General features: G+C 40.7%; 1 protein-coding gene, 1 long non-coding RNA gene and 2 other non-coding genes across 5 annotated transcripts; all 4 read left to right on the top strand.

Moving 5' to 3' along the window:
* The first annotated feature begins 1,651 nt into the window (after positions 1-1,651).
* lg9h4orf47 (linkage group 9 C4orf47 homolog) lies at positions 1,652-14,313 on the top strand. Of its 2 annotated transcripts, none has more exons than XM_049585650.1 (8): positions 1,652-1,765; positions 4,656-4,764; positions 7,313-7,532; positions 7,694-7,831; positions 8,309-8,384; positions 9,693-9,878; positions 10,030-10,193; positions 13,784-14,313. In XM_049585650.1, exons 2-8 carry the CDS (start codon positions 4,665-4,667, stop codon positions 13,836-13,838), a joined length of 939 nt encoding a protein of 312 aa, XP_049441607.1. In that variant the 5' UTR covers positions 1,652-1,765; positions 4,656-4,664; the 3' UTR covers positions 13,839-14,313. The 2 variants fall into 2 exon arrangements, with proteins under 2 accessions (XP_049441607.1, XP_049441606.1); XM_049585649.1 differs by lacking the exon at positions 1,652-1,765 and adding an exon at positions 4,216-4,349.
* Positions 14,314-17,826: 3,513 nt separating this feature from the next.
* On the top strand, positions 17,827-21,797 carry LOC125894326 (uncharacterized). Its single transcript, XR_007450051.1, has 5 exons — positions 17,827-17,950; positions 19,343-19,440; positions 20,907-20,964; positions 21,166-21,234; positions 21,496-21,797. It is a non-coding gene; the product is annotated as an uncharacterized LOC125894326 (long non-coding RNA).
* Positions 19,667-19,865, top strand: LOC125895084 (small nucleolar RNA SNORA74). Its single transcript, XR_007450143.1, has one exon. It is a non-coding gene; the product is annotated as a small nucleolar RNA SNORA74 (small nucleolar RNA).
* On the top strand, positions 21,031-21,099 carry LOC125895085 (small nucleolar RNA SNORD63). The gene has a single exon (XR_007450144.1). It is a non-coding gene; the product is annotated as a small nucleolar RNA SNORD63 (small nucleolar RNA).
* Positions 21,798-24,392: the final 2,595 nt, after the last annotated feature.

Here is a 24,392-nt window from a genome sequence, read left to right as displayed (position 1 = left end):
CAATCATAATGTACCACATTGTGTTCTCAGAGCAATAACGTACTCATATCAAAACATCATCACTTTTATTCCCTTGAAATTATAACTTTATTCTCAAAATATTCTGAAAATAATGAAAATAGATGGTAAAGGAAAACAGTTGCTCTAGATCTCTCATACAAGTTGTCTCTAAATTAAGAATCATAATAAGAATGGCTGAAGTTACGTGATCCACTGTAGAGACTGTGTCACTGATATGGAGTACAGCTTTTGGTTTGGGTTGAAAATTGTACTGGTATCAATGATACATTTATTTTGAGTTGTTTATGGACTGCTGAAGCTTATTGAGTGGTTTAGAGCAGCATGTGCACCCACCCACCAACACAAAAACAAAGAAAGAAAGCTAGACCAGTCAAAGGGAATCCAAAAGAGAAGAAAAGGGAAAAAAATGACAACAAATTAATTATCTTGTATGAAATAAGTAGGGGAATATAGGGTGGTATATTTCAATTTCGGCTTCCATATCTGACACAAAAGTTAAAAATGGTTGCCAGGTGGCAAAGAAGCGTGCAGTTGATCCTTTGATAAAACAAAGGATTTTCTCAAGCTGTAAATAATACAATACATCCTTGATCCAATGTCCATACGTTTGAGGTGAGGAGTCCTTCCATTTTTGCAGGATGAGCCTTCTAGCCAGAAGTGAACAGAAAGAAACAATGTCCTCTTGGGCTCTACTTAAAGGCGCTGTATGTAAGAATGTGGCCAAAACGGTTACTGCACTCAAATTCAAAATACTGCGGCGAGTCGTGTCCGCCCCCCTTCCCCTACAGATTTGAGGTTGCTGGACAGCGGCATGCTGGAGACTGATTGTTTGCCCAAGGGCGGTTGCCGTGGCAGGGCCGCGTCGCCGCGTCCTTGATCTTGGGTTTTCCAGCGGCCCGTTCGAGCAAGTCCGGCTTCTCTGCTGCTAACGCTGCTGCCGGGATACAGCTGAGGAGACTGCTAATGCTGTGTACCGGGACACTGCTAACGCTGCTTGCCGTGCTGCTGTAGCTCAGTCATAACTGTAACTGATGCTGAGACTCTACTGACTGTGTGACCAGTAGACGGCGGTGGGTGGCGCAACAGGCCAAAACACAAATTCAAAACATAAACATGACTTGCGGACTGTAAAAATGTTTTTTAAATGCAAATATTCTGGCTGTACTGTTGTTGTCGGTGAGATCAGTATGTTATATGAACATTATTCCTTAGTCTTAGTGACATATTAGGAGGATTTTCTGACTATTTGCTTTAGATTTCTTACATATAGCTCCTTTAACTTAACTTCTAGAGGAGTTAGTCCAAATATTGCCATGGACATAGATAGGCCAACCAGCTGTCTAAACATTGTTAAAAAAGTTTTAAAAATAGTGATAATGAAATAGTTTTGGACATGATCAGAACATCCATCCACCCATCCATTTTCTAATCGCTTATCCTCTTGAGGGTCGCGGGGGGGCTGGAGCCTATCCCAGCTGACATCGGGCGAGAGGCAGGGTACACCTTGGACAGGTTGCCAGACTATCGCAGGGCTGACACATAGAGACAGACAACTTTTCACACTCACATTCACACCTACGGACAATTTAGAGTCACCAATTAAACTTAACCCCAATCTGCATGTCTTTGGACTGTGGGAGGAAGCCGGAGTGCCCGGAGAGAACCCACGCTGACACGGGGAGAACATGCAAACTCCGCACAGAAGGGCTCCCACACCCGGGATCAAACCAGGAACCCTCTTGCTGTGAGGCAACAGTGCTAACCACCACACCACCATGCCGCCCTATGACCAGAACATGTGACGTAAAATAGCCAAAGACTGTTCACACCTCTCAATGTCGCTGTTAATCTTATCCAGCTTAGCTCTGGATCAGACAAATAGAGAAACTCTTAATACATTTTTTGAATAGTGTTGTGCCACACCCCATCCGATATCTACTCTCCAATGTCCTCCTCCCATCTCTGCTTGAAAGAGTCCAGAGCTTCAAGGTTATGAGCATGGAATATTTCATAGATTTTCAGCCATTTGTAGGGAAAGGGAACTAGAGCTTAGATCGGGCCCAAAAAATCCAGCCTGACCCGGCCCGAGCCTGTGCACGTCATGTCCGGGACCGGCCAGCCTGTCCATTTAACTGTAATTATGGGCCCGAGCCCAATTTAAACCCGACATTTTTCAATAAGTTGGCTGTTATAATTAAGAGTATTAAACCACAAGTCTTGTTATTTGAATGACAGAAATAGAGGATCTGAACGGCGCAACACAGAAGCATGATTATGTAATAACAGGTGTTTATTTTAGGATCCAGGTGGTGAAGGGCTGTGCGTGCACAATGTTGCAACATTGTAACTAAGTTTGTTGTAACTTTATGTGTCATACAAAGTGTGGTTTAATTTTATTTTTTATAATACTGTAGGTGGACGTGTGGAAAGGATGACGCAGTTATTTGGCAATTAAACCACTGTTTATTACTGAACAGTACAGGTTACTGTTGGCCGTAACCACGCCAAAACAACTAACAAACAACAACTTAGCTGTAACTCCATCTGTGCACTCCTGCTCTCTCCTTCAGCTCGCTCATACACACACCAGCACGCGCACTCACACAGCCCTCCTCATCCCTGTCACACTCGCACCCCGCACCTCATTCAATCCCAAACATGCCATTAACTCACAGAACATTGACATTATAACAGAACATTTACTGCAGGGTCGCTACAATACATAGCCTATAACATTATCAAATCATAGCTTTAGAAAAAAAAAAGTCATATCTGACCAGGCCCGGCCTGGGCCCGTCAGAGGGAGGGGGGCTCCCGGCCTGACCCGGCTTGTGCCCACGGGCCGGGTCGGGTCGGGCCGGGCTCGGGCAGAGAATCTAAGCTCTAAAGGGAAGGCACACACAGGAAGGGAAACACCCGAAATAGGAGGCCACAAAGCTTCGGAGCTTTAGGTATCTGTAAAAGTGTATTATAGGGATGTCAGATTTTTTAATTAGCTGGTCAAAAGAGGCATATGTGCCATCAAGATAGAGATCATATAGTGAGCGAATGCTATTGTTGTACCATGTGTCAATTGCTATGACTATCGTACAAGGAATAGACACTCAGTTCTTTGCCACTGGTGCAGCAAGTGAAGGGTCAATAAGTTTGAAATGGTGTCTGGACTGATAAAAAAAAAACTTAATAGCATACTTTACAACTTGATTTGATGTGATATTAGACAAAGTTACTGTAAAGAATTTAATTTAAAGATTGTATCCCTGCATTTTAACTTCAACCTGTAGTATTTGATGTCTTAGATTCTCTTTTTTTACTTGAGTATTTTTTTCTAATCCTTCTATATAGTTAATGAGCATTGTTGAATGCATGAGCTGTAAGAGCTCCAATGCCAGTGATTGCTTCTCTGTAATAGGCTGCACATGACAATAAAGAACTCTCTTCTCACCTTATGTTATATACTGGACACGAAATACACTTCAGTCATGCACGATTTAAGCTAAAAGAATATTTATATGGGGTAACATAGAACATAATAATTCAAACAAATTCATGAAAAGTGGAGGAAAACATAATGAAACTGTAGAAGCACTGCTGCTGAAATGTGATCCCTGTAGCTCAATTACAAGTCAGCAGTACAGCTCACTGCACCAGCACCACAGTTTGGAGTCCCTGGAGAATTTAAGGCTGCATGATGCTGGTGAAACAGTCCACTGATTCATTTCTATTGGATTAGTGGGAGCACGCTTCCCTCTTTTGTGTTGCCCTCTACCCACATGAAACACTGAAAGAAACACACTGATAAATTTCAGTATTTCAACAGGGATAATGAGGAAACTGCAGACATGTAGAATATACATTAGCACTACAATTACAGCAGGCCCGAGAGTATTGCGTGCCTAAGTAATTCAAAAGAGAGTACATGCTTAAACTAAAGACATCCAGCAAACATAGCTTGATTTTCTTTTTCTTTTTTTCTTTTTTAAAAACGACAACTGGTAGATTGTAATGCAAGATTTCACAAGTCCAATCGTTTATTCCCACAAACAATATATCTTAGACAATTTTTAATTCATCAAGAAAATGTTGTGCTTTTATTTTGAAGGCAATGTTGCCTTACTTCCAGGAAGGGTCTTTCTTGCTTGACGAAGTTTATTTACTTCCCCTTCTCCAAGGTAACCAACCTGTATACACAGACACAGAGGTTGTATCCTATAGCTACATAGTGACACAAACAGACAGATAGATAGATAGATAGATAGATAGATAGATAGATGTCTAATGACACTGACATTCAATAAGACAGCCTCCAATTAGTCCGCCATCCACAGGTATGTTTACTGTATCTGTATGTGTGTAACCAAGTGTGTGTTTGTAACGTGTATTTTACATCACATGTCCTCCTTATTGTCCAGCTTACAGTTTGCTATACTTTAATACAGGATTACATGCTCACTAACCAGTACATTCATTTGTCTTTTATGAAACTCTGGTCATTCTGAGGCAGTGGTGATGTTGCATTAGACTGCATTGTATTAAAAGATACACATCCTGATTTTGTGTGTGTGTGTGTGTGTGTGTGTGTGTGTGTGTGTGTGTGTGTGTGTCCTCTTTGTGTCTCCTCTGTGTGTCTCCAGTGTATAAAGATGCCGTCAGGTGATGGGAAAAGTGACATGGAGCGTGTGGGGGTCTTTAAAGAGATGAGCTACATCTCTGTAGGAGACAAGTACAACCCACCCACCAGCCGTAAGTATAGTATAGAATATAGTATAGTATAGAATAAATTCACAAAAATATACCTTTATGTGATGAGAATTAATTAACAAGTTTTCTTAAATGACAAAACAAATCCTTTTAGTTACATTAGTGGCAGGTAGCAATCCACAAACCATCCTCTTTGGGGGAATATTAGGGATGTAACAATAAATAAAATGTTGCGATATCACGATAATAAAATGTCTCAATATTGTTGTGGGACTTAGATGAAATTTACCACGAGATAACATGTTTCACAAGTATAGACGAATTCGGTGAGCGATTTGTGTATGCCGCCATCTTACGGCGGCGCCATTGCTGCGGTGATATGTCAGTCATTAATTCATTATGCTGTCATTGTGAACTGACTCTTTACAATGACAGCATCATGAATAGTTGGATTGATGATGTTAGACGGTGGCCTCCGGTAACTGATGAAGGTATCTTAAATAAGTACCGATATTAATATAGAGATTAATCATTTGTTTGAGCGATAAGCAGGAAAGATTAGAGTAATAGGGAGACTGTATCATTTAACACTGTGTAATATTACGTTGGCATACGTTACGTGTGCTGATGTCCATGGTCCATGGTCGTCTAAAAGGCGGGCAGGTAATTTTGACCCTCAATCAGAGACCTGTAATTGCCGTTTTTCTGATCATCAGAGGCCAGGCGATCAATAAAATATTCTTGAATACCTAAAACAAAACACGAACACGTGTTGTTATTGTTGTTTTTAGTCACATAGCCTGTCCATAATGATTAAATGTCACACTGCTAGTTTGCTAACTTCAGCACACGTAACGTATGCTAACGTTATATTACACAGTGTTTAATGATACAGTCTATTATCTCCCTATTACTCTAATCTTTCCTGCTTATCGCTCAAACAAATGATTAATTTCTATATTAATATCGATACTCATTTAAGATACCTTCATCAGTTACCGGAGGCCACCGTCTAACATCATCAATCCAGCTATACATGATGCTGTCACTGTAGAGAGTCAGTTCACAATGACAGCATAATGAATTGATGACTGACACATGTCACTGCAGCAATGGCGCCGCCGCAAGATGGCGGCATACACAAATCGCTCACCGAATTTGTCTATAGCTGCGTTGTGTTATTTCTCCTTGTCAAAAATTGCCAGGGCTCGACATTAATGCTTACCTGCAGGAAGTAAACTCTGTGTTCAGGGTAGTGTAGGCCTCATGCAGTTGTCTGATCGGGCAAAGGAAATAAATGGGATGTCAAATGTACTGTTATCTGAACATGTTCTGTTTCGCTGAAGCAGAGCTATTCCAGCTGATCTGCCTGCAGGAGTCTATCTCACAACCACCGCCTTTGGGTTGAGTCTGTCAACCAATCAGAAGCTGTGCTTCTGACTTGTTGACCAATCAGAGGCTGTGTTTCTGACAGTGTGGCAGCTCTGATCTCAAATGCACTTCCTCAGTGGAAAAATGAGCAACCATCTTCTTTTTGGTGGAAAATGTTCCTCCAACCACCCAAAACTGGCTTTGTTTTGTTTTTTAAATACCGTGATATATATCGTATTGTAGATTTTTTTATCGTGGTAATATTGTACCATGAGTTTTTGGTATTGTTACATCCCTATAATATATGGTTCTAAACTCTCCATCATGAGTCTGTAAATTGTCCAGAGCAACTGGTACACTATTTCTGGAAAGACATTCTGCTGCTCAGTTTTTACGTGTTATTTTTATTGGAAAATCTCAATAGATAAAACCCATAACTGCCTGCATGGCAAGTGGTAAGCAAGAGCAATATTAACACAGTTTCATGTCCTCTTAACAGTGCATTAGCTAGGTGGTGGTGGACACGAAATGTCTTAAAATTACATGCTGACAACACGAAAACAATGTCAATTCAAACAGTCAAAGTTTTGGTGTGAAACAGTCTCAGTTAGGGTAGGTTTAGAGAACAAGAAACATACTTCAAGTTTAGGAAAAGAACATGGCTTGATTTTAAATAACTACATATGGGATGTGAGTGACATAAGCTTAGATACTTTGAATGGTTATGTGAAGTATCTACATAAAGTACTCTGCATAGTTAAATGAAGTCTGTAAAGTCATGTAGCTACCCTGACTAACAGCTGTCTCCTCATTGAAAGTCCATGTTTGTTTGACCCATCCAGCACCCATGCTATGTGGATTTTCTGGCTCTTTATACTTAATTTGTGTTTCCAAATACAAAAAATGGTCCTCATTGACTTTGCACTGGCATTGTTATTTTAACACATTACATACTCACCACCACCACATAATGCATTGTTAAGACTTAGTGCATATATTTCCATGAGATGGGGCTGGCACTAAATATGATTTTGGTGATATGGGCGAACTCACCTTTTGATGATGACACAAACATAAAACAGACATTGTATACATGTATTAGCTACATTCTAGCAAAGTTACATTGATACGTGTGGTGACACAGATGCATCACTCTATAGAGATCATCAAAAATAATGCAGGTGCATGTAAATATGTGACGTCTTCTTTCTAAATCCAGGTCCATTTAATGAGTCGGCCTATCGTAGCCGACAGATGCAGGTGGGTGTGGCTAAACAACGATGTGCCCTGCAGAACGGCTTTTTTGAGAAATCCTTCAAACGGGTATTTGAACGTGAAGCACTGAGTGACCCGGTGAAACTTGCCCGACAGAACCGCATCCAGCAGGCCAAAAAGAACCTGGGCAAGGCGTTCCTGCCCTGTAATGGAGTCAAGAAGCCGTGAGAGAACACACACACAAACACACCACAGAGAACACACACACAAACAGTAACATACACAAAAATAGCACAAAAATGTTCTTATCCTGTTCCAAAACCACATACTCCTACATCTACTCATGTGTTGTATTTATGTCTCCTTCATTTCTCTCTGCCTCCAGCTGTGGTTCAGGTAGTTACTATGGGACTCTATCTGGACCGGTTGAATCCATGAGTCCACTCTCAGTCGCCCGGAAAGTCAATCGCGCTCCTGGACGCAACATTGTCACCTCACCTCCCAAGAAAGGCAGTGGTTACAGGTTTATGGCAAGAAGTCTTTCTAGTTTAAAGCACAGCATGATGTAATCTATTTGTTCTCTATACCCTGGAAGAACTACAATACCAGAGTGTGTAAATGCATTTTTACATACAACAACTCAAATATTTGAAGATTTGCATGTCATGAATTACTTGTTGTAGGACAGCTTCTAATAACTAGCAATCACATGAATCAAATCCCAGAGCTTTTCTGGGAAGATAAATCTGTTATGAAATGTACCCTAATGTGTAATTATCACAGTGTCACAGTCCTCGTGACAATGAGCAGTGTTGTGCAACAGACATTGCACAGAGAGGGACTTGACACTAGGATTTTGCAATCTTTTTTTAGACTTAAATATTTGAATTGCACTCATTTTTTATCTTAAAAACATACTCTGTGACAAGGATGCTATGGCTAACTCATGAAAATAGCACAATATTTGCAGCTGAAGTAAATACCATGTTATCTCCTGCAGCTATCCCAATGTGACACTGTCCAAGATTGAGCTGTATGCCTCAGACCCCTACAACCGAGCCAAAGAAGCAATGAAGGTAACACAAGATGATTCTGGATTAGTGTTACACCTTTGGGCCTTATTTTCTTCTTTAGTTTGGGCCATCATTTCTGTTGGTTATGTTAACATTGTAGGCTACTCACCAAATTACTGAAATTGCTAACATCTGGAAATATAGTGACTGCTCTCAGAAGAAGTCAGATGGGGCAACAAGCATGAGCAGTCAGACGTTCAGAAGCCAGTTGCACAAAAAACCTTAAGTTTTCTAGTATGACACTTAGACTTAATTTTTTTTTACTTAAGGGTGATGCACAGAATCCCTGACAGGGTTACCTTAGTGAAATAAAAATGTTAAGGCATTCACTGCATTGAAAGATTTTACAGTGGTAAAATATTAGTTTCAATGGTAACTATTTTGCTTTTGTTCAAGCTTGTGATACCTTAAGTCCTTTGTACAATGGTTTCTAATTTTAAGGGATTCCTTCAGTATAAGACCAAGATGAAGAGAAAACCTTTTAAGTTTAGCCTGTATAAGTTAGGGCCTTAAGGTGTTTTTGGATCAAAATTTCTGGGACCTCCCTGCAAGGAACTGCCCACTGGAGAGCTCCCCAGAGAACTACGTACTGTACCCTCAAGGGCATTTTTTCTGTTTGCATTCACACAGCCAATAGGAATGCTGAAGTGATGTACTGTAAGCCACCCAGTGGTTGGTAAAACAATATCACTTTTGCTCTGACAATTCAAAATTGTGTTGTAGTTCCACCATCACACAGATGCTCAGAAATCCCTAGACTTTACTGTTGGTCACTTTTTCAGTGTTTTTTCCCCCACTTTTTACATAACATGCTGTTGTTTGGGTTTTGTGTTTTTTGTTGTTTACATGGCTAAAAAAAAGTCCCTCAAAATGATGCTTGATACCACTATGATTGTTCCTAGTTCTTATGGTGCAAACACAACAAAGACAGGTGGTTCTTAGCACTATGTAAAAGTTATATATAGTGTCTCCTATAGTGACATCTCACAGGGCCAGTTGATGAACTGCTGTAGCTGGCGAGCTGTTTACTTGCTCACCAGGCTAACACTAGCCAGTCACAACAACTCTCACAGCTCCTCTCTGTTTTCTCCCTCCAGTTCCTAGCATTTTGGTCACCATTGTACACTATTAAAAAATATTAAAGATGGAAAATAAAGCTCTCTAGGATAATGAGTTCACTTATAGTCAGTTAACTTAACATACATGTTCAAAAAACATGGGCTACTAATACCATCGACTCCTGTCTCATAACTGTCTGCACAACTCTTTAGTTTTAAATTTCCAACGTTTGTATTTGTGTGCATTATACAGAAAGAGGCAGCAATCCATCGCTCCAAGATAAAAGATGGCCCCTTTAAACTCAACCTTCACCCCAGAGATTACTTCCAAGGTAATCCATTTCGCTCTGACAAGCCACTCCCACCAGCAAACAAGTCCCTCCCAGCTGCACAGAAGGTCTCCACAGTTCCCTTCAAGCCCTCGTCCCCCAGCAAAAAGGTGATTATCCCTCTGTCTGCTGCAATACATCAGGGTTAGAGGCAAATGTCTGAGTGAAAAATCAATTGCTGACCATTCAGTGACATTGATCTGACATATGTCTGTTTTTAATAATTTATCTGGGTGTGTGTGTGACTGTATCTTGTGTTAGATTGGAGGAATGAAAGCGGGGACGTTTGGCACTTATCCCTCACACTCTGCCGATCCATATGTCATTCGCCGTTCCAAACCAACCAAGCAAGAGCCAATCTTCCGTCCAGTACCTGGTCCTAAGAGCATACCTGTCAAGAGTATCATCACTGTCAATGTCAACAGGTTTGATCCCTGTCTCTATTATTGATCTTCCCTTTCTCTGTTCTCACATGGGGGGATTTCAAGTGACATAAATCACCCTCTAGATATCACAATGGCTTCTCCTTATTTACAGTAAAGGTCACAAATCTAAGGCAGCATCCTTTTGGAGGGCATTTCTAGTTAGTGGAACTGTCTCATTCTGAAGCTGCATCAACTGACTTTTTGGCCACTTGAAGCAGCAGAAACAGGCCTGCGAACATGAAGTTGACTTATCACTTTATAAATTTATGACAAATTATGTGTTAACAGACATGCGATCATATTTATCATTCATTTGGAGTTGTCACCTGATGAATGTAGGTCTTAGATTCACTCTCCTTTTAGCTCTGGTTTTGATCTCCACCAACCCCTGAGAAAAATGTCTGTCTCTTTAGCCATCCCATTCTCATTCAGGTCATCAAATACTGATACTTTGTCACACCCCTTGATGTGTCATAACCATGCCAAAGGCACTCTTCAGCATCTTTGTGTGATGCGTAGCAGCCTCCTGGGTGAAACACCTTGTAACACATGGTTAACGCTGTGGAGAGCTCAGTTAGGTTTAGGCAACAAATCTACTTCTACTACTAGATCATGGTTTGGTTTAAAATAAGTATGTCTGTTACAGTATTATTGGTAAATATAATGTCACAACATAAATACATAACGTCAGTGATGTGCTGCCCATAAATAAGTCACATGACCATGACGTTAAAACAAGATTGACAAGTTTAACGTGAGACAAGAACAACCATCTTATGGAGGAAAGTCCTGTGTTTGTTTACCCATCCACCTCCTTCCATCCCACCCAGCTTAGACTTTCTTGTTCTTTCTACTATGTCACTTGCTCTCAGTGTCAAATATTGCCACTGACAGGTTTTCATTGGAGTTACTTGAAAGCCTGGTGTATCTCATAAGCAAGCTGAATGGTGCCGTTCGGGGTCTGCATCACTTGCCAAGGGTCGTGAAAAAGTTTCCCTATTTGACAACCTGGTAAATTGTAAATGGACTCGCACTTGTATAGTGCCTTTCTAGACTTCTGACCATTCAAAGCACTTTTACACTACATGTCACATTCACCCATTCACGCACACATTCATACCCTTTGGCGGAGTCACCTGCTACTCAGTTCAAGTCATAAGGCCCGTTTCCACTGAAGAAGTTCCTGGTACTATTTGGGGGGCAGGAACTTTACAGGAATGTCCTCTCGCTCGGCCCTCTAAACCGCTGTGTCTCCACTGAGAGAGCGGAGTAGGAGGAAGGTTCCTGTAAAGTTACCGGGCTCTGGATGTGACGTAATCATTGCACGATCATTTTGACCGGGGCGACGTGGCAAAGAAACAAACAAAGAAGAACAACAACAAAGAAGAAGAAGCAGAAGTAAGAAGAAGAAAGCAGATATAAGAAAGACGATAATCAACATGGAAGGAGCTGATGTGGTTGTTGGGTTTCTGGCGTGTCTCTTTGTTTATGTGGCGGTGGAAGCTATGAACGAGCTAACCCTCGTCTACTGAGTTTTAAAAATACCGGCTATTTTGTCGCTTTCTGTTGATGTCACATCCCGCCTTGAGTATATCCAATCAGCACCAAGTAAACCCCAAGCCCCACCCAGGAGTTTCTCGGGACCGCTCTGAGTGCTTACTCCGAGGCAGGGACTTTTTTAGCCCCTGTAAAAGGTCCGGAGCTCTGTCTTTTGGGGGTGGTTCCTGCAGTGGAGACACGCACCAATGGCCCCGGCCCTGTAAAATTACCCCGAAGTTCCTGCGGTGGAAACGGGCCTATAGGCAATCACACACAGCCATCGGGAGCAATTTGGGTTCAGTATCTTGCCCATGGATACTTCAACAAGTGGACAGGTGAAGCCAGAGGTCTAACCACCGATCTTCAGATAAGTGGACGACCCACTTTAGCTCCTAAGCCACAGCCGCCCCACCTGGAGATGAGAATGGGCCGCTTTATCTGCTAAATGCACCACTAGGTTCCCCATAAAATCCGGGCTATATGAATTATGACTTTTGTCTATTGTGAGCAAAAGAGGAAGTAGTGTGTTGTAGATCTGAATTGCACTGCTAAACAACAGCCTATGTCCATGTTTACTCCCTGTCAGCTGATGTCATTAACATGTACTCCAAAGAAGTCCAACAGGATACACATAAGGACCTAATTACCTTAAAAGGTAATACACCTAACAGCACAGAGTCCCATCATTCAGTAGAGGCCTGCTGGTGTTCAAGTACCGCATGATATGCGTGCAACATGACTAACATTCTTTTATTAGTGTTCATGAAGAGTTCAGTTCAGTTCATGTCCATATTTCTCACGGATATCCTGTGTAAGAGGACACACAAGTATATGTGTTTCATTTTGTATGCCAGTCTTACAGCAACACACACGTCGTTCTGGTGGTGTGCGTCTCCACCTCCCCATTTCTATGCACAATCTATGAGAGGATAACCGTAACCATGTAAAAGTTATTCTCAGATGGACTTCAGTATAGGGTGTATTGTTGGTATAAAGTGGATGATCAGACATATCCTGATTAATGGCTTGTTAGTCCTATATCTTGTTCCCTTTTTAGAAGTACATTTTTCTGTCATCTCTCTACGGTCATTCTGAATATGATCTTGTTTCCATTGTTCATGACTTGATTCTTTTCTCATCATTTCTTGAACATACCACAAGGGGTCATGTCAGGGACCAAGCAGTGAGGCAATGAGGAAAACAGGAGTGTGTTGGGAAAAATAAGGTTTTTATTTACCCAAAAGATGCAAAGTGGTGCAATTGGTCAACAACATAGAACTATACTCAAAATAACAGCAACAAAACAAGGTGTTAACTAAACAAAGTGACCTAACAAAATGAAACCTGAGGGAACATATATAGTGGCTTGCCCAAACCATCTAACACAAAAAGGGGAAAACAAAATGGACGTTTAACTAGAACTAATACGAAGGAGAAAAAAAAAAACGAACTAAACCCAAATTCCCCCCTCTGACATGGCAGTAGATGGTTTTGCCTGATGAGCTGGCCACAGGGTTTAGCTGCTTTCTGCCCTTGGCCATGTGTTTGCTTCTCAAAGAAGAGACCTCCCACCAGCACTTTAAAAAAGTTAGCTAACTATAACCTAAACCATGATCTTCTCCTAACCACGTTGTTTTTGTGCTCCTGCTGACTGAGGCCTCAGGTCAAAAAGCACTTGTGTGTGTCATTGTAAATGTAAAAACAATGTGTTTTGTTGTTTCGTTAAGTTGACTTATTGGCCCTGATCATAGAGTGATGTACCTGTGGTGTGACTTGAATGTTAAGGATTTTTGTTCTTGAAATTAATAAATGAGTAAAAATAAAATTCAAGTTTAGTCTTTGATACATTATAACTTTGACATTTTAAAGACAATATTAGTTGAACTAAATGTGGTATGGTATTGTATCAGAGTCTCTGAGGAGAGCTGTAATTTAATCTGCCAGTTTTTGCAAGATAAATAGTCAAAACTGTGCAAAAAGTCAGTATAAAGAGAAAGACACGCACTGAGCTAAATTTTTTTTATTTGTTTTTTTTTCTTCTGCTTTTTCAGGAGTGTGAACTCTGCAAACTACACCTCAACCATTCCAGCTGTGATGACCTTCTGACTTCATTACCCATACTGCACCAGCACTGGCTGACTTGAGTTATTTTACTACGGCCACAGGATTCATACAGATATAATGCTTTAAAAAATGTTTATCCCAAAATTTATTTATATAGATGGATCACAGGATTAATTCAATTGGAAAGTGTTTTTTGTTTTGCATCTTTGTTTCATTTTCTCTTTCGGGTATCTTTGTAATGGATGTTGCACCCAGTAACAAACAAGAGATCAAATAAAGCTGAGAAGTTACTTTTGTCTTGCACTGTGACAGGATGCTTTTACAATGAGACTTTATGGAAAAGAAGAATTACCCATGATCAGTACAGCAGTATGTCTTTGCAAGTTGTTTACAATGTTCTTTTCAAAAGAACTGGATGATGGTTGTTTGGTCCTCGAGGTCAGAGAGTTAGTGCTGATTGATACTGACTGATGTGTTGCCTTGTGTCACCTCATGTCTTCTATTAAACGTTGTTCTTAAACACACCACAAACACTATGTGTGAAATTGTATTTTAATGGATCTTTTGGTTTCAGCGGTATTTCGCGAGTTAAGGTGAGAATGTGTTGCAATGCTTGCTATGAGTATATTCAAGTTATTCCATGTTGTAGCTGATTCATATGATCTACAGGTAGATACAGTGTAAGAGGTGGGTTGTGGTGGTGGGTTGCCCCCTCTAGGTTGGGAGGGAGTTGCATCCCCAAGTGAAAGAGTTCAAGAATCTCATGGTCTTGTTCATGAAGGAGGGTAAAATGGAGTATGAGCTGGATGGGCAGTTTGGCGCGGCCTCAGCAGTGATGTCGGCACTACACTAGATCATCATGGTAAAGGCAAGGCAAAGCTTTCGATTTACCAGTCCACTTATGTCCAAACCCTCATCCCTGGTCTTGAGCTTTGGGTAATGACCGAAAGAATGAGATTGCGGATATAAGCAGCTGAAATGAGATTCCTCTGTAGGGTGGCTGGGCTTAGCCTTAGAGATAGGGTGAGAAGCTCAGGAGGGAGCTCGGAGTAGAGCCGCTGCTCCTTTGTGTTGAAAGGGGTCAGTTGAGGTGGTTTGGGCATCTAATTAGGATGCCTCCTGGAACACCTCTAATGGGAGGTGTTCCAGGAGGCATCCTAATTAGGAAAGTCCAGCTGGTAGGAGGCCCTAAGGGAAGATCCAGAACATGCTGGAGGAATTACATATCTCATCTGGCCTGGAAACGCCTCTGGATCCCCCAGAAGGAGCTGGAAAGCGTTGCTGGGGAGAGGGACGTCTGGAGCACTTTGCTCAGCCTGCTGCCCCTGCGAACTGGACCTGGATATCAGATGAAAATGGATGGATGGATGGATGGATGGATGCTATGGATGGATGCTAAACAGGACAAGCAGTAGCTTAAGGAAAGATATAGTAAAGCACAAAATCTATTGCTGATAGGGCAGCAATGAAATTAACCAAAACATAAGCAGAAATATGAGTATCTAACTGTTCTTAGAACCTTTTTTTAAAGGTTGCAAAATATATAACCAAACATTAGAGAACAGTCCCTGAAAGTTAGCTGTTTGCTGAGTAAGTTTTTGACTGCCTTCTTGTTGTTAACATAGCTAACTGTGGTACCACAGTCAAAGGTTTTTTGCAAAAATCCAGGTTGGAGCCAGTCTGTTTCTTTTTTATTTATTTGGAACTTTCCAATTAATGGCTTCTGTCAATGAACTTCTTGTCACTACATCTCTCCTCACAAAATGCTCAATGTCCATTCAGATTATATTTTGTAAAATTAAAGAAGAGGTGGCAAATACTTGTTTCTGTTTCGACAAAACTCACCAGAATATTAAGCCTGTCTAACCTCATCACCTCTGGTTTCCTGTACCTATCCAAAGCAAAATTTTCTTACTTTCTTACTAACATAGTATGTATAACAGGGTAGCAATACCAGTTCAATTGTACATAAAGGAATGTCCAAAAAAGTATCCCCTGTGGGTGAGTTTCATCTAGTATATTTCTGATATGTTTTGAAAGCATTTTTCCATCATAATATGAATTTCCCTCAAGAATATACTGTTCTTTTTTTTAATTTAACCTTTATTTGACCAGAAAATCATTTATTTTTCAAGAGTGTCCTGGCCAAGACAGGCAGCAACATAACTTACAGACAGACAACATGGAAGAAAAATACAGAATAAAAGTGTCTCTCTCAAACAAACAATATAAAACACAAAATGAGATAACTAGCCTACAGAGAAAAGCCAAAGATTATGTTAATATGTGCTGTAAGTGAAACATACAAACACAAGAAGGGCAACTACACATGATTACAAAGACCCCCTAAAATACATTGTGACACTGACATATACAAAACCCAAAACCAGTGAAGTTGGCACGTTATGTAAATCGTAGATAAAAACAGAATACAATGATTTGCAAATCCTTTTCAACTTATATTCAATTGAATACACTGCAAAGACAAGATGTTTAATGTTCAAACTGAGAAACTTTATTTTTTTTTTGCAAATAATCATTAACTTAGAATTTAAAGGCAGCAACACATTGCAAAAAAGTTGGCACAGGGGCCTTTTTACCACTGTGTTACATCGCCTTTCCTTTTAACGACACTCAGTAAACGTTTGGGAACTGAGGAGACCAATTTTTGAAGCTTTTCAGGTGGAACTCTTTCCCATTCTTGCTTGATGTACAGCTTAAGTTGTTCAACAGTCCGGGGTCTCCGTTGTCGTATTTTACGCTTCATAATGCGCCACACATTTTCAATGGGAGACAGGTCTGGACTACAGGCAGGCCAGTCTAGTACCCGCACTCTTTTACTATGGAGCCATGCTGTTGTAACACGTGCAGAATGTGGCTTGGCATTGTCTTGCTGAAATAAGCAGGGGCGTCCATGAAAAAGACGTTGCTTGGATGGCAACATATGTTGCTCCAAAACCTGTATGTACCTTCAGCATTAATGGTGCCTTCACATATGTGTAAGTTGCCCATGCCTTGGGCACTAATACACCCCCATACCATCACAGATGCTGGCTTTTGAACTTTGCGCCTATAACAGTCCGGATGGTTCTTTTCCTCTTTGGTCCAGAGGACACGACGTCCACAGTTTCCAAAAATAATTTGAAATGTGGACTCGTCAGACCACAGAACACTTTTCCACTTTGCATCAGTCCATCTTAGATGAGCTCGGGCCCAGCGAAGCCGGCGGCGTTTCTGGGTGCTGTTGATAAATGGCTTTCGCTTTGCGTTGTAGAGTTTTAACTTGCACTTGCAGATGTAGCGACGAACTGTAGTTACTGACAGTGGTTTTCTGAAGTGTTCCTGAGCCCATGTGGTGATGTCCTTTACACACTGATGTCGGTTTAATAAGTGTTTGATGAGCATTCCTCAACTTTCTCAGTCTTTTTTGCCACTTGTGCCAGCTTTTTTGAAACATGCTGCAGGCATCAAATTCCAAATGAACTAATATTTGCAAAAAATTACAAAGTTTACCTGTTCGAACATTAAGTAACTTGTCTTTGCAGTGTATTCAATTGAATATAGGTTGAAAAGGATTTGCAAATCATTGTATTCTGTTTTTATTTACGGTTTACACAACGTGCCAACTTCACTGGTTTTGGGTTTTGTAGATGATTGCGTACAAATTCCTGCAACAATTCTTTGGAATGGCCAGAGGAACCAGTGAGCGTAACGTAAGTCCTTCTGCTGAAGATTCCACATATAAGGAAATTGTCAAATCTAGGCTATGGCTTGCAATTACAATTGTGAAATTCACCACCAGCAGCTGAGTCATCAGTAACAGAATTACTCAGAAATTGATATCTAATATTATATATTATTTCATGATGGCTTTGTTTTCTTGTATTACTTGCTGAATGCTTTTTCAAGTGTGGCGTAAATACATTTGGGTGAAATGAGCAGAGCTTTACTGGAGTTGTGCAGGCTGTTGTGTTGTTCAGAGGAAAATGGGCAGATGGTGCATCTGTTCGTTCGACGATCTTTGGGAGAGCTTCCCTTCCCACAATGCACAGCGGCATAGTGCACTTCATAAATCTATGCGCGACTTCCGCTCGGTCTCTCAGTCTACCAGAATCATGGCGCGTGGACCGGTGCGGAAATGCTTGTCAGCTAAGGTGATTAATTCATTACTTTAAACAAGCGTTAATGTAATAACGTAATAACTTACGTTACTGAATCATATAAACCGTCATGAGAGAGAGTGAACGGTTAGCTCTGTAAAGTTAATGCGGTTACTTTATTTCTGTGCAGAAGTGGCGGTTGTATGTGAGCTCGTTGTGTCCTAAGAAGTTAACATTCCCGCCAAAGCAGCCTGAATGTACAGTAACTGTTAATTCATGGTCTAGGAGCCAATTACTGATCCAAGGGCTGCGCACGTGCGCAACCTCGAGCACGTGAGTGTAATAGGACTGCTGCTAGCTAACCGTCCCGCTCAATATTTTCGGTGGAAAAGAGTCCGAAGCAACAAACTCTAAAAGTCAAGTGTTGGGGGAATATAGTGAAAGATGTATGTAGTAACAAAGGTTTGCCCTGTTTTAGTTACTAGTAGGAGACGGTCCTAAATGGAGACTAGGCAACGACGTCATGGCGCAATGCATTCTGGCTAACTACTTTCCTGTTCGGTAGCGTTCCCCAGTCCGGCTGGCTTGTGGGTGATAAACGAGCTACAATTTGTGTTTTATTTTTTTTTAAGTTCACATGAAAATCCAGCTTCACTGTTAACTGCAGCACGTTACCCCGAGTCTGTTACACCAACACCTGTCCCCCGCAAAACAACGTTGGGTAGGAACTATAGTTAACACTCACTTGAGGCTAAGGGGACAAAGTAGCAACCAAAGGTACACACGAAATTATATTAATTGAATAACGGCTCATGTGCTTATAATAAAGGAGTAATTACTGAATGTAATAGTATAAATTTTGTAAGTCCAAAATAACAATGTAGGATTATACCTGCTAAAATCATCATGCCACAGTATTCTGTAAAATATAAATTTGAATGTTGACTTAGTTACCTCCTTAAATAACCCAAAAATATAATGTTTAAAGTAACTAAGGTTACATTAATATAAGCTGCAGAATGTTTAAAAAACATTCAAAAAGGGACTAAAAAGAACTGAAACAAAGGCTTCCTCGGTTTATCTTTGACTGTTCTTTTTTCCTCAAGATGAAAAACTTAATGTCATTTTCTAATATGATATGGTTGTTTCATACTGACTTTTTAATAGTGAGGTTTTATTGTGTGTGTGTGATGCATGATTGACAACAGAAAGGTTGGAGCTAAAATGCACCTAGCTAAGATTCTCATTGGCACTTTGATGAGCATTAATTTATGTAACGCTACAAGGTTGCAAATGCATATAATGCCCTTGAGATGCAAAGAGATGAGTAACTATACCTTACTGTAGAGTCTGTACCCAGTTTGTTTGACAGGTTTAAACACTTGAAGGCTTGACTGTGGCCTTCATCATTGCGCACCCATGTGATATTCATATTGTCCCTTTCAGAGCTGCAGCGTCTCCTGATGAGCAAGTGCTGTGTCACGTAGTGGACACTATGGGATAGAGCTACCAACGGGAGTCCTGCCTTGCCTTTGGGACTAATGGTAAATATTCAGAACTGTCATTTAAGTATTACAAAGCATTAGCTACCATGCTATCACTTTTGATGTGGAAGGAGAGCACAGATTTAATGACATGACATTAAGAGGAATGATGACAGCAGGTGCATTGTTTGGGGATGGGCCTCTGCATGAGGCTCTGCTCAGGTTTCTCCCAACCTTTCATTCAGTTACTGTAGCGCAACCCACATTATCGCTCCCTCCCTCCCACCCCAGCACTCAGTCAGCTGACCAGGTGATGTGTCTGGCTCAGTGTTACAGTGCTGGTAGAGGAAGTCTCTGTGCCTGCTTGTAGCTCTGCAGGTTCTGTTTTAGAGTCTGCTGCTTCTGAGTTGTCACAGAGCATGGCCCAACGAGAGTGGCCTGCCCTGATCCAACAGCAGGGCAGGCCTAGTGCAGGGCCGCACATTGACATACTGACACCATTAGGGGGGCTTTTGGGTATGCCTTTTGCTTACATTGCTGATATGCACTAGTGGAGCCTGACAATAGGCAACATGTTTCTCACAGGCTCAAACCCAGATAAACCTTTAACTTGGATTACATTGCCTTGTCCTGATGAGGGTTGCATTTTGGCTTTGCTCATGGGTTTAGAGATTTAAAATGACAGCGATTTATGCTGTAAAATATGCTGTCAGTAGGTGCCAGTCAAGATGGGAAATGCAACAAATTGAGAGTTGCTGATGTAACTAAAGTTCTATGAATTCTGGGTGACTGCCAGTTCAATCTGAACAAGTACCATTCCAGAGACAGCACCATTATTTTAATAAGGCAAGCTAACTTGTATTAAGACAGAAAGCATGTGCCAGTTCGATATTAACATTTAGATGTAGTTTAATATTTTTACAAAATATATTCTAAACCAAGCCAAAATTGCACAGTGAATTCTTGTTGTTCTATTATGTTTAATAACCAGTATTAAGTTTGACAAAGAACCCTGCAGTTCCTTGAGGCTTCACTCATTATCAGGATACATTTTAAACTGGCAGCATTATATTTATCGATCAGTTGAGAAAATGTGTGTGTTTTTTTAATGCCATTGTGGAGCCCTAAATGCACTTGCTTGTTACTGAGGTCTTCTCAGGGTTCTGTTTTAAACCAGTGAGTTAACTTAGTCAACTTGCCTTGTGTGTTATAAACTGTCACTTACTACAGCTTGTTCAGACACTTGTTACATTATTTAAGTCATAATTAAAAGTGTGGCACTCACATTTTTTAAATTGCACTCTTTCAAATCCCCATGCTAATACAAAAGTGATTAATGGTTCGAGCCCCAATACAAACAGACTGTGTCCCAGTTCTGTCTGATTGATTTTACAGTTGGTTTTCATAGCAAGGAGCTCCATTCACATCTGACACGTTGGCTCAAATTACTTTAAACTGTTACTAAATCAGACAAATGGGACCTGGTACACTTCTCTTTACACATTACTGTTTTCCTTGTGTTGCAGGCAGAGCCTCTTGAAGCTGCTCAGCATGGGGCTGACTCATGCTGCAGGCTGACTGAGGGTAAGTAGCAGAACCACTCGTACCTTTTTTTTTGTTTTTTTTAAAAATATGAAACGATCATGTTTCATGCTGTGATGACTCAATATAACACATCATGCTGACAAACACCGTGGTGAAGCATAAGCTCTGAGCATAGCAGCTGATAGACAGCAGTGATCGGTTGTGTGGTTTTAGTTTTACTGACTGCTCTCATCTCTGCAGGAGCATGTGGAGCAGCTGGCCTGCAGGGAGAGCAAACTTCTGGAAAAAAAAGAAGTGAGACTGAAACAGGTATCTATGACATCCTGCCAGTTTGCATACAGTGTGTATAGAGACAGTGTAAACCCAATCACGTACTGCCGTGGCAGAGACCTCCTCCTCTCTGCTGTGGAATCTCAGTATTGGGAGAGAAACCTCAGGACTTTGGCACAGGTTTAAGTAAAAACCATTTACCAGAGCCTGACTGAAGACCTGAAACACACTTCTGTTACAGCCCATTAAACTAAACCTGGGTATGTGCTGTCTGGTAACACTTGTGCTTTGTGTTTCTAGTGTGGTCGGTGTAATCTGCTGGGCTGGTCTAGATGAATGGATATGTTCCTGTCTCAGTCCGCCTGCTGGGATGTGACTGGGCTGCGGACAGTCATCAGTACACCCCTATGGTGCAACCGTGTCTGCAAAACTTGGTTTAGGCTGGAAACCAGTTTATAAATAATGAAGGCATCACCTACATTAAACATCTACAGAAAATAAGTTGACCAGTTTTTCTAGAATATAAAATCTGTGGTCTGAACTAAGTACAACTGAAATCATGTGCACATGTTTGAATAAAGTTTAATTGTGCATTATCACAATGGTCCTGTCTGGTGATTTGTCATTAGTTTTTCAGAGTTGACTCAAGGCTTAGAGCTGTAGGTAACTTTTTTCTTTCTTTTTTTTTTTTTTTTAGCAAATATTGCATTATATAAAGTTATTTGTTGAAGCAGTGTCCTGACAGTAATACATGAGGCAGACAATCTGAAAAGAATCATGGCAGAGAATCACGCTCCTCTGCCTCCATAGTTCTAATAGCATTTGAAAGAATCATGTTAACAACGAATCAGAGCCTACGAGTATTGAACATACCTGTCAATCACTGCTCATTAACTGTAGTCAAACTAGGAAACATTGAACTGTTCAGCAGTAAAACCAGAGTTTGCTTTGGCTGATGGGTGGTGCTTAGTTTTTAACATGGCAGCTGCCATAACAGAATCTTGATTCATATTTGACCAGCGCCTAGTTTGCAGTTCACAATCAGTGATTGACAGCTGCTTGTAAGATGAAGAATCCCAACAATTTATCTGTACAGAATATAGGATTTAGAAAGTAAATTGGACTTTTGAAGGTACAATTTAGGCGACAATACCATTAAAGATGTAATGAGATTTTGAGTGTCAGTGTTTGATTGGGTGACAAAAGAGAAACCAGTGCAGACTATCTCAGCAAAATCTTCAAAAAGCCTCCAGCACAGCTTGAGTGCTCCATGTTAGAAACTCCAGTGTGTGATCTACTGGAATGAAAAGCAGTGTTCCTCCAAAACATTCCCTCATGTGGTATTGTGATGATGGTTGAGACAAAAAAGTTAAGACATTTAGCATCAGAAAAAATGTTTGAGCAGCTACAGTAGCTGCCATGCACCACAAACATAATTAAACTGTCACATAGTAATAATACTGTATACTAGTCTGTACCCATAGGTAGCTTTGTCACCTTCTACCTATGCCAATCCTCAATGCCTATGTGCAGTTTCACATAGATTGACCACGTGAGTGAGTAGAAAAACGTGGGACAGACAGAATGACTGACTGACAGTTTCCGTGATTATGTACAGCATACCATACCATGACTTAGTCATACCAAAAATTAGAAAAAAACCCAACAACATTGGGCCACAGGGGGAGCCACAGCGATCGGTCACATTTTAGCCATTTTGAAGCATTTTTCTGTTGTTATAGCGCCACCCAGTTGCCAATTAGAGTTAAATTTCTCCAGTCACCTTGAGGCGTCCTGTTCTACATATCTACCAAGTTTAGTAAAAATCCATATGGCGGTTAGGCCTAGATAAGAAATTAGCTCTTTAGCGCCCCCATTTTGTTTGATGGGGTCAATAATGGAGGGGTCCCCTCAGATTATGTGTGGCCATATGCCTACAAAGTTGCGTGGTGATCGGTGAAACCCTTGAGATGTTATACACCTTTATGTGATGAGCCACGCCCTCCGCAATATTCATTGCCTTATAGAAGCTCAGTTTTAGTAAGTTTTCCAACTTTTGCCAAGAGGGAACTTTAGATATTGGTCCCTAGATTGTGTTCACCGAGTTTCATGCAGATCGCTCAAACTTCCTAGGAAGAGATCGATTTGAAGTGTTTTTCAAAAAATTCAAAATGGCGGAAAATCTATATAACCGGAAGTTATGGGTTCTTGGGGCAAATTTGTTCCTCGTGAGGAGAGGCATCTCTGTGCAAAGTATCACATACGGGGCATGAGATATGCCCATTCAAAGTTTGCAATTTCAGTCAGTTGGATTGACCAAGCCAGTGAGGAGAAAAACGTGGAAGACACACAGACAGAGTTTTCGTCATTGTAAGAGATACATTAGATGCAAGTATTACCTACAGCCAGTAGGTGGCGGTGTGGTGACAGACAATGGTCTTTTGAGATGTATCTGATGTGGAGAACATGGCTTGCGCGTCTGCACAACTCAGCAGAGTCTAATAAAACTACACCAGGCAGTTAGTATAAAGCCTGTTAACAGCGTTACTTAAAACACATTAGTACTATTCTCATGTTCTGTACACCGAGCAGCACAGCTCAGATGCACAGAATTGATCTGAATGTAATCTGAGTACAATCCAGTCCATTGATGCAGGAAAATATTTAATCCCTCCAATAAACCAATATTGGCTTTAAAAAAAACACTGTCTTTTTAAATTGCTGGAAAAAAAGAGTAGAAAGCCTGACAGGATGCAAAACCCCTTTGGGAAATGCTAATAAGGGGCAGCCCCTACAGGTCCGTTATGTCTAGCAAACCCCATCCGAAAATAGAGACATTTAAGCCTAATTACCTTGCAAACATGAAATTATACTCTTTAGTTACCAAACAAGACCTTGTCCAAATAAATTATACCAACACTTCAGTTCGGCTCGTATATAACCTCCTGAAAAGCATTATAGAAACGTCACTTTTAAAAATGCTACTCGCCGTATATGAGGTGACTTGTAGTGGATTTGTGGGGACACTGCTGGAAACAAAACATATTAATTGATGGTCATTGGTGCATGTCGTGTTAACAGTGTGTATGTAAATAGAGCATCATAAATAATGAAAATAAGTTCTTTACTGTGATGTTTAAAGCTAAATAAGAAAAAATAAAAGCCCCAGATTTTGAACGTAGTTTGGCAGGACGCTG

This window comes from Epinephelus fuscoguttatus, linkage group LG9, assembly GCF_011397635.1.
Source record: "Epinephelus fuscoguttatus linkage group LG9, E.fuscoguttatus.final_Chr_v1".
Lineage (NCBI taxonomy): Eukaryota > Metazoa > Chordata > Actinopteri > Perciformes > Serranidae > Epinephelus > Epinephelus fuscoguttatus.
The sequence above is the reverse complement of the archived record's forward strand: the minus strand, read 5'-3'. Positions and strand labels throughout refer to the sequence as shown.

What these genes read in the sequence shown, in the direction of transcription:
- lg9h4orf47 (XM_049585650.1), top strand. Translation starts at nt 4,665, where the DNA reads ATGCCGTCAGGTGATGGGAAAAGTGACATGGAGCGTGTGGGGGTCTTT. An exon ending in GAGCCAAAGAAGCAATGAAG is followed by an intron (nt 8,385 to 9,692) that starts GTAACACAAGAT and finishes TGCATTATACAG; the next exon opens with AAAGAGGCAGCAATCCATCG. An exon ending in CCTCGTCCCCCAGCAAAAAG is followed by an intron (nt 9,879 to 10,029) that starts GTGATTATCCCT and finishes ATCTTGTGTTAG; the next exon opens with ATTGGAGGAATGAAAGCGGG.